We start from the raw sequence: 15899 nt of genomic DNA, 5'->3' as shown, positions 1-15899 counted from the left end.
AAGTGAGAGGCAGAAATAAAAAGTGCCGACTCTGGAAGAGCACGAAAGACATTTCTGCTGCATGTTTATTCCATTATTGTAGAGGCATTGTGAGAAAATGTGGAATAAGCCGAGGGAAGATCGTCACGGAACCATCCGACGTCGCAGAACGTTCTCCCATACTGGCCAAATCCTGAGATCTGGCTGCTCAGCACAAACAGTTCATAGAGGATTTTTTTTTTTAGTTAATCCTCTCCAAACTCCTGCTTCAAAAACTCTTGGAAAACTCTTCCGATTTATTTCTAACCTTTCCAAATCAGGCACTGTCCAATAAAAAGGCTACAAAGAACGCTTCAGCAAAAAATACAGGGCATGTGCACACATTTAAGGTGTTGGCGCACCGGCTGAGGATTCTCCTAGGTGCCGGCGCACCGACTGAGGATTCTCCTAGGTGCCGGCGCACCGACTGAGGATTCTCCTAGGTGCTGGCGCACCAGCTGAGGATTCTCCTAGGTGCCAGCGCAGCGGCTGAGGATTCTCCTAGATGCCGGACACCAGCTGATGATTCTCCTAGGTGCCGGCGCACCGGCTGAGGATTCTCCTCGGTGTGCCGGCGCACCGGCTGAGGATTCTCCTCGGTGTGCCGGCGCACCGGCTGAGGATTCTCCTCGGTGTGCCGGCGCACCGGCTGAGGATTCTCCTCGGTGTGACGGCGCACCGGCTGAGGATTCTCTTCGGTGTGACGGCGCACCGGCTGAGGATTCTCTTCGGTGTGACGGCGCACTGGCTGAGGATTCTCCTAGGTGCCGGACACCAGCTGATAATTCTCCTAGGTACCAGGCACCAGCTGAGGATTCTCCTAGGTTCCGGACACCAGCTGATGATTCTCCTAGGTGCCGGACACCAGCTGAGGATTCTCCTAGGTGCCGGCGCACCGGCTGAGGATTCTCCTAGGTGCCGGCACACCGGCTGAGGATTCTCCTAGGTGCCGGCACACTGGCTGAGGATTCTCCTAGGTGACGGCGCACCGGCTGAGGATTCTCCTCGGTGTGCCGGCGCACCGGCTGAGGATTCTCCTCGGTGTGACGGCGCACCGGCTGAGGATTCTCCTCGGTGTGACGGCGCACTGGCTGAGGATTCTCCTAGGTGCAGGACACCAGCTGATAATTCTCCTAGGTACCAGGCACCGGCTGAGGATTCTCCTAGATGCCGGACACCAGCTGATGATTCTCCTAGGTGCCGGCGCACCGGCTGAGGATTCTCCTCGGTGTGCCGGCGCACCGGCTGAGGATTCTCCTCGGTGTGACGGCGCACTGGCTGAGGATTCTCCTAGGTGCCGGACACCGGCTGATGATTCTCCTAGGTGCCGGCGCACCGGCTGAGGATTCTCCTAGGTGCCGGCACACTGGCTGAGGATTCTCCTAGGTGCCGGCACACTGGCTGAGGATTCTCCTAGGTGCCGGCGCACCGGCTGAAGATTTTCCTAGGTGCTAGCGCACCGGCTGAGGATTCTCCTAGGTGCCAGCACACCGGCTGAGGATTCTCCTAGGTGAAACCATCAATCTTTTCCTTTAAGTGGTTTTGGCATCATTTTTGCATGTTTTGTTTTTACCATTTTTGCTTGTTTTTTACTTATCTTTTCAGCAGGCATAATTTTAATTTTTAGAAACGACATGCCTGTATGCAATACAAACTGTGTTAAATTACTGTGTAATTTTTTTATGCAAATATACCAAAAAAATCAATTTTTGGTTTACTGTTTTTCTGTTTTCTCTTTTTTTTTTTTATACTGTTCACACTTCCTACCAAATAACTCCAGTTGAATTAATTCTGCGGGTTATTATGGTCATGTGGATACCTAGTAGGGGTAGGGTTTTTTCTTCTTATATTTATGTACTAAAATGTATTTTATATTAAAAATATTGGAGGGTTTTTGCAGTGTGACTTTTTACTTTCTTTTGCAAATATTTTATATGTATATATTTATTTTTAGATAATTTGTCCCCCAAGAGATAATCAAAGATCTCCGAGGAACATTTATTTACTTTATTACTTTTTTCCACACTGTAACTGGGGCATCTATAGGAGCCCCAGTTACAGGGGAAAACAGATAAGTCACTGACAGAACTAGGACCTGGCAGCTCTGCTATAGCAGCAGAGACCCAGCAATCATGTCAACGGCAGGTCCAACAGATGCAATGGTGGTGTCAATACTTCTGAAAACCACATGATGCTCATTTAGGGGTATGTAGCCAACAAAATAAAAGTCAGAAGTGGGGATAAACCGCTTCCAGCTTCTCCCCAGTGTCAGCGACCGTCAGACATTGGACCATTTCCTGCTAGACTGCAGAAATTTCAACTACTCTACATAAATTAAAATCAGGGTGAGGTCAAAGCAGAGAACCATAAATTTACGATGCTTGCTTGTCCTAAGATTAATGTAAGTTAATACTTCATTTCTCCTGCGGAGGCGCTGCAGGGAAATTCAAAAGCTGCTGTTGGGTTCTTTTATAGATACAATTGATCACTCGCCTGTTTTTACGTTTTGATCACTCGAAGAAAGAGCAAAACCTTAGATCAACATGAACAGAGACGTGTTTATATGGCCTAGTGATTGGGAACGATCATTTGCCGATTATCAGCTTGTATAAAAGTGTCTGTGTCGCCCAATCCTTGACCGATCATGATGCCATATATCTCGGGAAGCCGGAAGGCCAGTGGCCCCAGGTAGGAGGGCCCCATTAGGGACATTAAACCCTGTAGTCCCTAGTTTCTCCATAAATGTGGCCAGGTGAAATGAAGACGTTGGTCGTCTTGGACCTTTCATATTTTGGAATCACACCGCGTCCCGTTCCGATGCGTCATCCCGATGGACACACATGAGATGCACAGGTCGGAGTCAATAATCCAAGCCATAAAGCAGGCGGCTCTAGGGACACGATCACGTTCGATCCTGTGGCTTCCGCCCTTTATTGTGGCCGTTTACAGGAAAGCCACAAGTAATGAGAAGCTTCTGTTTCTGTGCGAAAGCCAGAAGGGAACACGTACGGCATACTAAAGAGAGCGCTCTAACACTGCGGAGGATCCGGCGACGCGCGCCTCATAACGAGTCCTTGATAAACTCCGGGATTAAGTAATGGCATGAAAAAGGCTTATTACCAGACACTATTAAAGGGGTATTACGGTTTATGCAAATTATCCCGATTAATTACATAACGGAACGGAACTTGCTCCAGTCTCTGCAGTTCCAGGCTCAGCTGCCTATAAAAACTAATTAATATGTTAATAAACGCTGAATAAAGTTTATTATTTTATTTTTTTTACTTAAATATAAAAATTTGGGAAAAAACAACAACTGTGCGATAAAGTTTTATAAAAAAAATTTTGGACTGCGTGACCTCAAAGTTCAACTTTGATGTGGTCCTAAATCTGCTTAGAAGATGATTCAGGAAAGGAGAGATAAGAGTTAAAGCCTTTGCCATCAGAACAAGCTCAAAGACGGGTGTGCCATAAGTATCTTTTTATGCTACTGATTCTGAGAACAGGGGGTATTAAAGTCCCTATTAAAAGGCAGAAAAGTGGGTGCACACGCTCACCAGTGCCTTAATGATGCAGGGGACCATTGAGACACAATCAGTGGGGGTCTGAGCAGTCTTATCCCCAGCAATCACACATTTATCAGTGATTGCGTGAAGAGGCAATTAACATTGTTCATAGGACAACATCTTTACTTCCTTTTGAAGAAGCCAGAGATGTAGAGAGGCTGAAGAAGATTGAGTCTGGACGATGTACAATTATATACAGAGGCTGAAGAAGTCTGATGTATGTACATTGATACACAGAGGCTTTAGAAGCCTGGAGTATGTACAGTCTTACATAAAGGCTGTAGAATCCTGTAGTATTCACAGTGATACAAAGAAGCTGTAGAAGCCTGGGGTATTTATAGTGATATACAGAGGCTGTAGAAGTCTGATGAATGTACAATGATACATAGAATATGTAGAAGCCTAGAGTATGTACAGTAATACACAGAGGCTGTAGAAGCCTGGAGTATGTACAGTAATACACAGAGGGTGTAGAAGTCGGATGTATGTTGATACACAGAGGCTTTAGAAGCCTGGAATATGTACAGTCTTACACAAAGGCTGTACAATCCTGTAGTATTCACAGTGATTCACAGAGGCTGTAGAAGCCTGGGGTACTTACAGTGATACACAGAAGGTGTAGAAGTCTGATGTATGTACAGTGATACACAGAGGCTGTAGAAGCCTGTAGTATGTGCAGTAATACACAGAGGCTGTAGAAGATTGAGTCATGAACATTGATACACAGAGGCTGTAAAAACTTGGAGTATGTAGAATGATACACAGAGGAAATAGAAATCTAGAGTATGCACAGAGATACAAAGAGGGTGTAGAAGTCTGATGTTTGTTCAGTGATACACAAAGGCTGTAAAAGCCTGATTTATGCAAAGTGCTACATAGATGCTGTAGAAGCCAAACAGTTCAATTTGATTTTTGCCGAACTATAGCAAAAAATATTTTTTAGTCAATAATACATGCACCTAAGTGAAAAAAATGCCACAAATATCTCCTTTAATGCCCAAGAACAATAGCAGATAAGTACATTTTACATAAGTGACCCTTTTCATAATTGATTTCCCACAGGAAGATTATAACACCAGGTTATAACCCACAAACACAAAGCGTGTGACGCCGCGTGTGATTACAACGACAGCAGCTACTCTGGGAGACAGGACACGGATATAATATACAGAATTTTATGATGCAATTTCTTCACCAATACTTTTCCAGCTACAGGAAATATTGGAAATAGGCAATGATTTAATTTGGAATATCAATACAGATCATGTATCCCCTGGACATGAGAACTTTACTATAAGCGAGGATGATTTTATTTCCTGCGAGGTTACAGTGGCATTTATTGAACTCTGCTTAGCTCTAATGGGGGGGTATCGCTCCAGTGAAAATTACTTCCATTCTTTGGCGGAGAGATTGAAAACAAGAGATTGTTCATGGTTCCAAGTGACTACACAGGTCTGGTTATATTACATACATCAAAGATGACTAATCGGCGACATTACGGTCCTCCCCGAGAGCCCGCGGAAAGAGCATTCATTATAGAGCATCATATGATCCTGCGGAATGTAATAATGCGTTATATCAAAGGCTCGGCAACCCCCGAACACAGCTTTATAGAATGTAGGGACCCTCGTATTTCAAAATATTCCACCGTTCAAGGAGGTGAAAAAATTTGCCGAAATTGCTATAATCATGGTACCCTGCTCACCTTCGGGTTTGGGTGGCGACTGATGATCAGGCTTACGGGACCCGGCCCACACTCGCTCAATATGGCGTATGCCTCGCTCAGCGCGGCATGACGAAGACTCGCAGAGTCCGCTTCCAATATCTGATCGCCTCGGCTGCAAATTAATAAAAAAAATAATAATGACATTTATCACTTACGGTAACCTGCAGTAATGATCTTTACACCACTGGTCAGGGGCTGCTGGATGAGTCCAGAGGGTGGGTCTCCTGAATGATTGACAGCCAATCATGTATTAGCATACAATTCAACCTATGTGTAATACCTCCCACTGGATGTATAAGAGGGACCACCCATAGCTCTTAAAGGGGTTACTCAGAATTTAGAAAATATGGCTGCTTCCTTCAATAAACAGCGCCCCATCTGTCAATAGGTCGGTATTGCAGCTCAGCTCCATTGGAGGGAGTCTAAAATCAGGACAACCGATGTAAATAAATGCCAGCGTTAAAGCAGAAGGACATTGAACTTTATTATGAACAACCTCCCAGTAGTTAATAACACGGCGGATGGATTCTGACACTTCTATGTGAACGCTATCATAATATGGGAACATCTGGAAAGATTCTCCCCCCCCAACTCTTCTAAAAAGGATTTCCCTCTTTATTAAAAGCACATTTCAGGAAGAAATTCCATTCCCCAGAAAGGATGATTTTATCTCCTGCGACTGGAAACGTCTTTCAATTAAAGTGAGATCGTGGGACCCCAATGTATCACGCCGTCCATTCTCTGAGCATTATTAGACCACCGCCAAATAAAAAGGTGCCATTATTTACACTTTCTGGAACACTCCTTAAAAAATAATTCTACGGAAATTACCGCATAGAGATAAATTATTGTGTTGTCGGACTAACGGAAATGTAAAGTAAATTAACTTACTAATAGACTATTCATTTGAACAGATCACTAGATTTACTAGATTTAAAAGTGTTGTCCGGGAAGCTGATACTAATGACCCGGGTGTCTTTAAGAGCAGTGGGGGTCCGACTCCCGCCAGGGAACAGATAATGTCCTGCATCAGACACAAGTACAGAAGAAAGAGCCACCAGGAAGCCGCAGATTTATCAGGTGGGTAATAGGTCTTTGATTTTGTGCCATTATCTTCCACCCTTGGCCCAATTTCTTCTGATCTTGGAAAATCCATTTATTTCTACGACTTTTTCTTTTTTTTTTTTTTTAATTCTTATTATTTTTATCTCTTCTATGACTATTTTTTTTACTTTTATTGCTATTATTTTTATTACTTCTACGACTATTTTTTCACTTTTATTTTTTATTGCTATTATTTTTACGACTTCTACGACCATTTTCTTTTATTTATTTTTATTCCTATTATTTTTATTACGTCTACGACTATTTTTTTTTACTTTGATTTTTTTTATTCCTATTCTATTACTTCTACGACTATTTTTTTACTTTTATTTTTTTTTTATTGCTATTATTTTTACGACTTTATAAGGGATTCAGAGGGATCAGAAAAACAGTGTTCTGACCAACAACAAAAAAAAATAATATTAAAAACAGCACGTAATTTGAAACATAGGATGCAGATACTCAAAGTTTACTTTATTTACGTGTGAAAATTTCAAGCTATCCCTGATTCTTAAAATAGGGGATAACTTGCTCATCACTGGGGTCCTGATTACTGCCACCCTCATAGATCCTCTCTCCAGAAAACATAGAAAGCCAAAAACAGCACTCAAATATTTCCAACATTGGTGCTGACAATGAATGGAGCGCAGAATAAGTACATACGCACGCCAATGCCCCATTCAAAACAAGTTATTGTAAAGCCCCATTCTTGGGGTTCCAGGACCCCATTATCCGGATCACTGGGGCTTGCAGTAGGCAGACCCCCTAGCGAAGAGTAATTTATCCCCTAGCCTACAGAGCATAATGAGGTTTGGTAATTACAGCAGCATCAGCCAAGTAGTGAAGTCCTGTGATTACAGCAGCATCAGCAACCTAATGAAATCCTGTAATTAGCAGAGGATAACTTGGATATGTATAAAGGCTATCTTACCATTTTGGGAAAACAATAAGGGGTTCTCCACTACTTGGACAACCCCTTCTCAATTACCACTGGATAATACTAGCAACCTGTACTCTACTTTAGCGACATTGCCGTTCCAGCGATGTCGACTGCTTAACTCCGCTGATGGGCAGCTTCACTCTCACTTCCTTCGAAGACATTGTCATGTGGACAACATCAGAGAGAAGCAGCCGCTCAAACTTTTTCCACATATCAGTTGTGTCCGAAGGAGCAGCGGTCACTGATTGGCTGCAGGGCTCACGTGACATAATGTCAAGCAACACCTGGGAGTCCTGGCGCCAACATCACAGGAACATCACAAAGACCGGAGGGGAGTACAGGCAGTTATTTTTTTGGGGGCCAGTATGGTAATTTAGAAAGTTGTCCAAGTAATAGAAAACTTCTTTAAATCTTTGTTTTCCGTTTTTACCCATTTCCGGCTGATTTTAGTTTTTTTTTTTTAAACTTGCTTAGATAGGAATCCCAAGAAATAAGACTTCCAGTGATCACCACCTATTCTGAAGACAAACTGGGCAGTGTACATGTATGGTTGAGCTTTATGGTAATGGAGATATTAAAAAAAAATATCACGTACCTCAGCCTTCCATCCATCTTGGCCACAGATCCCGGGGCTAGGCTGTGAATATAAATCCCTGGAGAGCTGTTTTCGAGAGTAAGGCAGCAGACACCAATGCCCAAACCGACCCCGGGCTCTGCAACGAGGGCGCAGGATAGAATTAGGTACGTGGTATAACAGTCTATGGAGCCCAACACTGAGGCTGTAGTCATCCTTTTTTGGTTATTGTGTTACCTTTGTTAAGAGTCACCTCCATAATGATCCTGTCTTTCGGGCCGGGACCTTTACGAGAGGCCGAGTCCCCATCTTCTGACCCGACCACAGATGCCCCAACGCTGATATGGGAGTTAGGAGAACTGGAGCGGCTCATCAATGTTGGAGTCGCACATGGGGTGAGGCTGGGACTGCGGAGCCTGGTACGTACGGTTAACGTTATCACACCCTTCCTGAGTTGCTGGGAAGAAAAAAAAAAGGAAAAATGTTTCCAGAACTCATAAAACGTATGAGCATCCTAACATTTTCAGCTGAAAGGGATCAAGGAGCATCGTGGTCTATGGCTTCGATTGTGGTAACAAGACAATCACATAAAACAAAGCTAGGCTCTTTGCCACCTTACTAATTACAGAACTTCATTGGGTAGCTGATGCTGCTGTAATTACAGGACTTCACTAATTATCTAGTGATGTTGTAGAACTTCCCTAGCTAGCTAGTACTGCTGTAAGCATAGGACATCACTTGTTAGCCGCTGCTGTTGTAATTACAGGACTTCACTAATTATCGAGTGATGTTGTAGAGCTCCTCTAGTTAGCTAGTACTGCTGAAAGCATAGGACATCACTTGTTAGCTGATGCTGCTGTAATCACAGGACTTCACTAATTATCTAGTGATGTTGTAGAGCTCCTCTAGTTAGCTAGTACTGCTGAAAGCATAGGATATCACTTGTTAGCCGGTGCTGCTGTAATTACAGGACTTCACTAATTATCTAGTGATGTTGTAGAGCTTCCCTAGTTAGCTAGTACTGCTGAAAGCATAGGACATCACTTGTTAGCTGATGCTGCTGTAATCACAGGACTTCACTAATTATCTAGTGATGTTGTAGAGCTCCTCTAGTTAGCTAGTACTGCTGAAAGCATAGGATATCACTTGTTAGCCGGTGCTGCTGTAATTACAGGACTTCACTAATTATCTAGTGATGTTGTAGAGCTTCCCTAGTTAGCTAGTACTGCTGTAAGCATAGGACATCACTTGTTAGCTGATGCTGCTGTAATTACAGGACTTCACTAATTATCTAGTGATGTTGTAGAGCTTCCCTAGTTAGCTAGTACTGCTGTAAGCATAGGACATCACTTGTTAGCCAGTGCTGCTGTAATCACAGGACTTCACTAATTATCGAGTGATGTTGTAGAGCTTCCCTAGTTAGCTAGTACTGCTGTAAGCATAGGACATCACTTGTTAGCCGCTGCTGCTGTAATTACAGGACTTCACTAATTATCTAGTGATGTTGTAGAGCTTCCCTAGTTAGCTAGTACTGCTGTAAGCATAGGACATCACTTGTTAGCCAGTGCTGCTGTAATTACAGGACTTCACTAATTATCTAGTGATGTTGTAGAGCTTCCCTAGTTAGCTAGTACTGCTGTAAGCATAGGACATCACTTGTTAGCCGATGCTGCTGTAATCATGGGACTCCACTAGTTAGCTGTAATTACGCAGTTTTGTATACTAGCTGATGCTGCTGTAATCACAGGACTTCATTGGATAATGGAAATAGCATTCGTGTTTTCTGCATTACTGCCTGCCCATTGAAAGGAATAACTGAACATGCAAGGCATGGCAGGCCGAAGTTGTTAGATTGGATGATACTCTCTCTTTATAAAGTGGCTCTCCATTTTGGCTTACAAATGGGGGTCCTAAGAGGGCAACCTCCCACTACAGCATCTATAATTTCTAACAGGGAATATGGAAATGGGGCGTCTTTAGAAGAAAAACCCTTTAACTATTAAACTTAGCATTAGGGCCATAGTTTAAACCAAATTTCTAATCAAAATCTAAACACCCTAACACTAAATCTACCATTAAAGTAAGATACAGAAAATGTAATCCCACAATCTAAACACTACCCCATTAAAATAAATCCTCATATAAGATGTTAAAACAAGAAAACAATTGTTGTGTCCATATATAAAATCAGTCCTAAACATGGGGTTTTCTGGTTGCTTTATGCAACAATAGACTTTTATTATACTTTAGGCTTAAAAAAAACAAACATTCGAAATGCTGAATTTAGTTCCATTTCTTATCCCAGTGTAGACCATTGTACAAGATGGGGCCCCCTACATATGGAGAAGCAGATTAACGGGGGGATTGTTGACTTTACTTAGTGGTTATCTGGAGTCTGTAAGGAATGACGGTGTTATATCGAGGTGTGTGAACCATCACTATAATCACCCCCAAGTCATATCCGTAGGAAGGTGGGAAATCAATGGCCGCAGGACAAGGGCAGAGAACAATGCTGGAGCCTAGATTCAGGGGCCCCATTCTTGGTAGGATTCCGCTACCATACCTTAAAAGTATGAATGGCCTCTTGATGCGTCGTCCCTTGTAACGACTCTCCATTTACTTCCAGGATTTCATCTCCTGCAAAATTATTCAATAGTCAATGTCATTTCAATAAACTTTAAATAAATCAAGTTTGAGAGAATATAAGACACTTTGTGAATATGCTCCTTTTTCCTCTTAAGAGCCACTCCTTCCCTGCCTCCTGAAATCATCATTCACTCTGAAAAATAGCAAAAAATGGCAGCTCACCGAGGAATCAGATTACAGTTCCATATTGAAGTCTGTGGTGGGGGAGAAGGGCATACAGACCCCCTGCAACAGCTTTCTAATACATTTCTCTCACCACAGAGCTGGATTTACAGCTACACTGCTCAGTACTGGCAATTTGTAAGCGATCACCAAAGAATTTATGACAGATCCGCTGCAATCAGGTGATCGCCAGGATGGCTTCATTGCAAAAAAAAATAGGGTTGTCATATTGGTGCACTGTATTAAGGTAATTCACACATATACTCCACATAAATATTAGTGAGATTATTTTTAAATTATTCATGAATGAATATTAAATTGCACAAGGTTTGTGAGGACAGCGAGCGACTGGATGTCTCATCTTCCTTATCTAGGTCACATGCCCGACGCTGAAAGGCTGCAAAGTATTAAAAAATGTAAGCGTTTGCTTCTCTGATGAGATGAGGAAGGACAGATGAACGTGAAGTCCTCGGATGAAATAAATACAGGAATTATGTAGGTCAGGGACTCCTCTGTCACACTGTTAAAAGCACAGAGAAAGCAAGCCACAATTGGGTTTAGTGGAGCAGATTAGGAAAACTCCCAGGCTGTGTGTGGCAGAACGATCGATGGGAGAACAGATCAGAGGAACGATGGTTAGCAGGACAGATTGGCAGAATGATCAATAGTGGTATAGATTGGAGGAATGATTGTTTGTAGGATAGATCGGCAGACAGATCATTTGTAGGATAGATCGGCAGAACGATCATTTGTAGGATAGATCTACAGAATGATCGTTAGTAGGATAGATCGACAGAATGATCGTTAGTAGGATAGATCGGCAGAACGATCGTTAGTAGGATAGATCGGCAGAACAATCGTTAGTAGGATAGATCGGCAGAACGATCATTTGTAGGATAGATCGGCAGAACGATCGTTAGTAGGATAGATTGGCAGAACGATCATTTGTAGGATAGATCGGCAGAACGATCGTTAGTAGGATAGATCGACAGGACGATTATTAGTAGGATAGATCGGCAGAACAATCGTTAGTAGGATAGATCGGCAGAACGATCATTTGTAGGATAGATCGGCAGAACGATCGTTAGTAGGATAGATTGGCAGAACGATCGTTAGTAGGATAGATTGGCAGAACGATCATTTGTAGGATAGATCGGCAGAACGATCGTTAGTAGGATAGATCGACAGGACGATTATTAGTAGGATAGATCGGCAGAACAATCGTTAGTAGGATAGATCGGCAGAACGATCATTTGTAGGATAGATCGGCAGAACGATCATTAGTAGAATACATCGGCACAATGATCGTTAGTAGGATAGACCAGCGGAACGATCATTAGTAGGATAGATCGGCAGAACGATCATTAGTAGGATAGACCAGCGGAACGATCATTAGTAGGATAGATCGTCAGAACGATCATTAGTAGGATAGATCAGCGGAACGATCATTAGTAGGATAGATCAGCGGAACGATCATTAGTAGGATAGATCGGCAGAACGATCATTAGTAGGATAGATCAGCGGAACGATCATTAGTAGGATAGATCAGCGGAACGATCATTAGTAGGATAGACCAGCGGAACGATCATTAGTAGGATAGATCAGCGGAACGATCATTAGTAGGATAGACCAGCGGAACGATCATTAGTAGGATAGACCAGCGGAACGATCATTAGTAGGATAGATCGGCAGAACGATCATTAGTAGGATAGACCAGCGGAACGATCATTAGTAGGATAGATCGGCAGAACGATCGTTAGTAGGATAGATCAGCGGAACGATCATTAGTAGGATAGACCAGCGGAACGATCATTAGTAGGATAGACCAGCGGAACGATCATTAGTAGGATAGATCGGCAGAACGATCATTAGTAGGATAGATCGGCAGAACGATCATTAGTAGGATAGATCAGCGGAACGATCATTAGTAGGATAGATCGGCAGAACGATCATTAGTAGGATAGATCAGCGGAACGATCATTAGTAGGATAGATCAGCGGAACGATCATTAGTAGGATAGATCAGCGGAACGATCATTAGTAGGATAGATCGGCAGAACGATCATTAGTAGGAGTTATTAGCAGAATGACTGTAAGAATTATCGGCTGTTGAACGATTGTTCCCAATCATTGTCCAATATAAACAGGCTTAGAACTACAAAGAGAGAATGCTTGTTTGTGGTTGATCGTTTCTTTCATGTGGGCTTTAGTCGCCAGCAAATCCCCTCATAATACATTGGGTATGTGCTGTAAAAAAAATGTAAACTGTGAATGTGAACATCTGCCAGGAGTTTGGATGTCCGTGTGTGGGATTCCTCCTGCTACTCCTGTTCCCCCTACACCACATGCACACACTGATTTAGACTGTGAGCCCCACTGGCAGAACACAAGTAATATAAAAAGATAAATATCAATACAGGTCATTACAAGTGGAGCAGTGAGTGTGAGACTAGAGGAACAGGACATGGGTAAGTATCCACACCGGTGTCTGCCCCATTCACGCCGCTCGCTACCTTCTTTAAGTCTTCCGTCAGCAGCTGCGGCTCCATTGGAGAAGATTGTTTTCACGAAGATCCCCATGCGACCTCTGGCTGAATCCTGACCTCCAACAATGCTGAACCCAAGACCCTGATCACAGGCAAAGAGGTTATTAGTAGCTTATACTACACTGATTATAGGACGTAATAATGGGAACAGAGCAGAAAAATAATCAGCAGTATCGATCAGATTTGTGGGGCTTTTCATATCATATCTCAGTTTTCATGTTGCAGACAACCATCTCCTTCTTCCCAACTTGAAAAGTTATCACCACCTGCCATGTTACAGATGAGTGGAGATGCAGCCTGGGCACCTTTCACTATCTCGCTTATGCTGCTGTAATCACAGGACTTCAATTGCTAGCAGATGCTGATATAATCATAGGGTTTGACTGGCTAGTTGGCGCTACTGTAATCATAGGACTTCATTGGCTATGCTGTGCTGCTGTAATCTCAGGACTTCATTGGCTATCCTATGCTGCTGTAATCACACAACTTCATTGGCTATCCTATGCTGCTGTAATCACCTGACTTCATTGGCTATCCTATACTGCTGTAATCACCTGACTTCATTGGCTATCCTATGCTGCTGTAATCACAGGACTTCATTGGCTATCCAATGCTGCTGTAATCACCTGACTTCATTGGATATCCTCTGCTGCTGTAATCACAGGACTTCATTGGCTATCCTATGCTGCTGTAATCACAGAACTTCATTGGCTATCCCATGCAGCTGTAATCACAGGACTTCATTGGCTATCCTATGCTGCTGTAATCACAGGACTTCAATGGCATCCTCTGCTGCTGTAATCACTGGACTTCATTGGCTATCCTATACTGCTGTAATCACATGACTTCATTGGCTATCCTATGCTGCTGTAATCACATGACTTCATTGGCTATCCTATGCTGCTGTAATCACACTACTTCATTGGCTATCCTCTGCTGCTTGTAATCACAGGACTTCACTGGCTATCCTATACTGCTGTAATCACCTGACTTCATTGGATATCCTCTGCTGCTGTAATCTCAGGACTTCATTGGATATCCTATGCTGCTGTAATCACACAACTTCATTGGCTATCCTCTGCTGCTGTAATCACAGGACTTCATTGGCTATCCTATGCTGCTGTAATCACAGAACTTCATTGGCTATCCCCATGCAGCTGTAATCACAGGACTTCATTGGCTATCCTATGCTGCTGTAATCACAGGACTTCAATGGCTATCCTCTGCTGCTGTAATCACTGGACTTCATTGGCTATCCTATAATGCTGTAATCACATGACTTCATTGGCTATCCTATGCTGCTGTAATCACATGACTTCATTGGCTATCCTATGCTGCTGTAATCACACTACTTCATTGGCTATCCTCTGCTGCTTGTAATCACAGGACTTCACTGGCTATCCTATACTGCTGTAATCACCTGACTTCATTGGCTATCCTATGCTGCTGTAATCACAGGACTTCATTGGCTATCCTATGCTGCTGTAATCACAGGACTTCATTGGCTATCCTACGCTGCTGTAATCACAGGACTTCATTGGCTATCCTACGCTGCTGTAATCACAGGACTTCATTGGCTATCCAATGCTGCTGTAATCACAGGACTTCATTGGCTATCCTGTGCTGCTGTAATCACAGGACTTCATTGGCTATCCTGTGCTGCTGTAATCACAGGACTTCATTGGCTATCCTATGCTGCTGTAATCACAGGACTTCATTGGCTATCCAATGCTGCTGTAATCACAGGACTTCATTGGCTATCCTATGCTGCTGTAATCACAGGACTTCATTGGCTATCCTATGCTGCTGTAATCACAGGACTTCATTGGCTATCCTATGCTGCTGTAATCACAGGACTTCATTGGCTATCCTATGCTGCTGTAATCACAGGACTTCATTGGCTATCCTATGCTGCTGTAATCACAGGACTTCATTGGCTATCCTATGCTGCTGTAATCACAGGACTTCATTGGCTAGCCTATGCTGCTGTAATCACAGGACTTCATTGGCTATCCTATGCTGCTGTAATCACAGGACTTCATTGGCTATCCTATGCTGCTGTAATCACAGGACTTCATTGGCTATCCTATGCTGCTGTAATCACAGGACTTCATTGGCTAGCCAGTGCTGCTGTAATTACAGGATTTGATTGACTAGTTGATACTGCAGGAAAGAGTTATTTTTCCTTTCTGCACTATGCTGAATTGAATACGGTGTGTAGCACATCAGGTGAATAAAGCTGATAAATATCATATAATCTATTGTTTAATTTTAGATTAAAAACTTGAATTCACACACTGAAAATTATAAGACTGGTGAGAAAACTAATTTAAAGGGGTAGTTCCACTAAATACATTTATTACCATTCTTGTACGACTGCAATTGGTCAAACTGCTGGGACTCATTAATCACAAGGGCAGTTATCCCTAAGAGCCCCCAGCTGTATTCACCTCCACGGGACTGAGCTGAGCCACTAAAAATGGCAAAATGTCTTAGTGGCAAAATCCAATTTACCTATACAATCAGGACCTTAAAGAGGACTTCTTGTCTCACCCGTCCCGACTCGTCTGATTTAATAAACACTTACTATTCTCCATGTAAAACCAATTATCGAGAAC

General features: G+C 42.9%; 1 protein-coding gene across 7 annotated transcripts in view; it reads right to left on the bottom strand.

Moving 5' to 3' along the window:
• Positions 1-15899, bottom strand: part of PDZD2 (PDZ domain containing 2) — a 205404-nt gene that overhangs the window by 48047 nt on the left and 141458 nt on the right. For all 7 annotated transcript variants that reach the window (XM_077282172.1, XM_077282145.1, XM_077282154.1 and 4 more), the window contains exons 9-13: positions 13249-13363; positions 10492-10565; positions 8166-8385; positions 7950-8067; positions 5290-5422 (exon numbers count right to left, since the gene is read on the bottom strand). In XM_077282172.1, the coding sequence (XP_077138287.1) occupies positions 5290-5422; positions 7950-8067; positions 8166-8385; positions 10492-10565; positions 13249-13363 (660 nt within the window). The remainder of the gene's footprint in view (positions 1-5289; positions 5423-7949; positions 8068-8165; positions 8386-10491; positions 10566-13248; positions 13364-15899) is intronic.

This window comes from Ranitomeya variabilis, chromosome 1, assembly GCF_051348905.1.
Source record: "Ranitomeya variabilis isolate aRanVar5 chromosome 1, aRanVar5.hap1, whole genome shotgun sequence".
Classification (NCBI taxonomy): Eukaryota; Metazoa; Chordata; class Amphibia; order Anura; family Dendrobatidae; genus Ranitomeya; species Ranitomeya variabilis.
The sequence above is the reverse complement of the archived record's forward strand: the minus strand, read 5'-3'. Positions and strand labels throughout refer to the sequence as shown.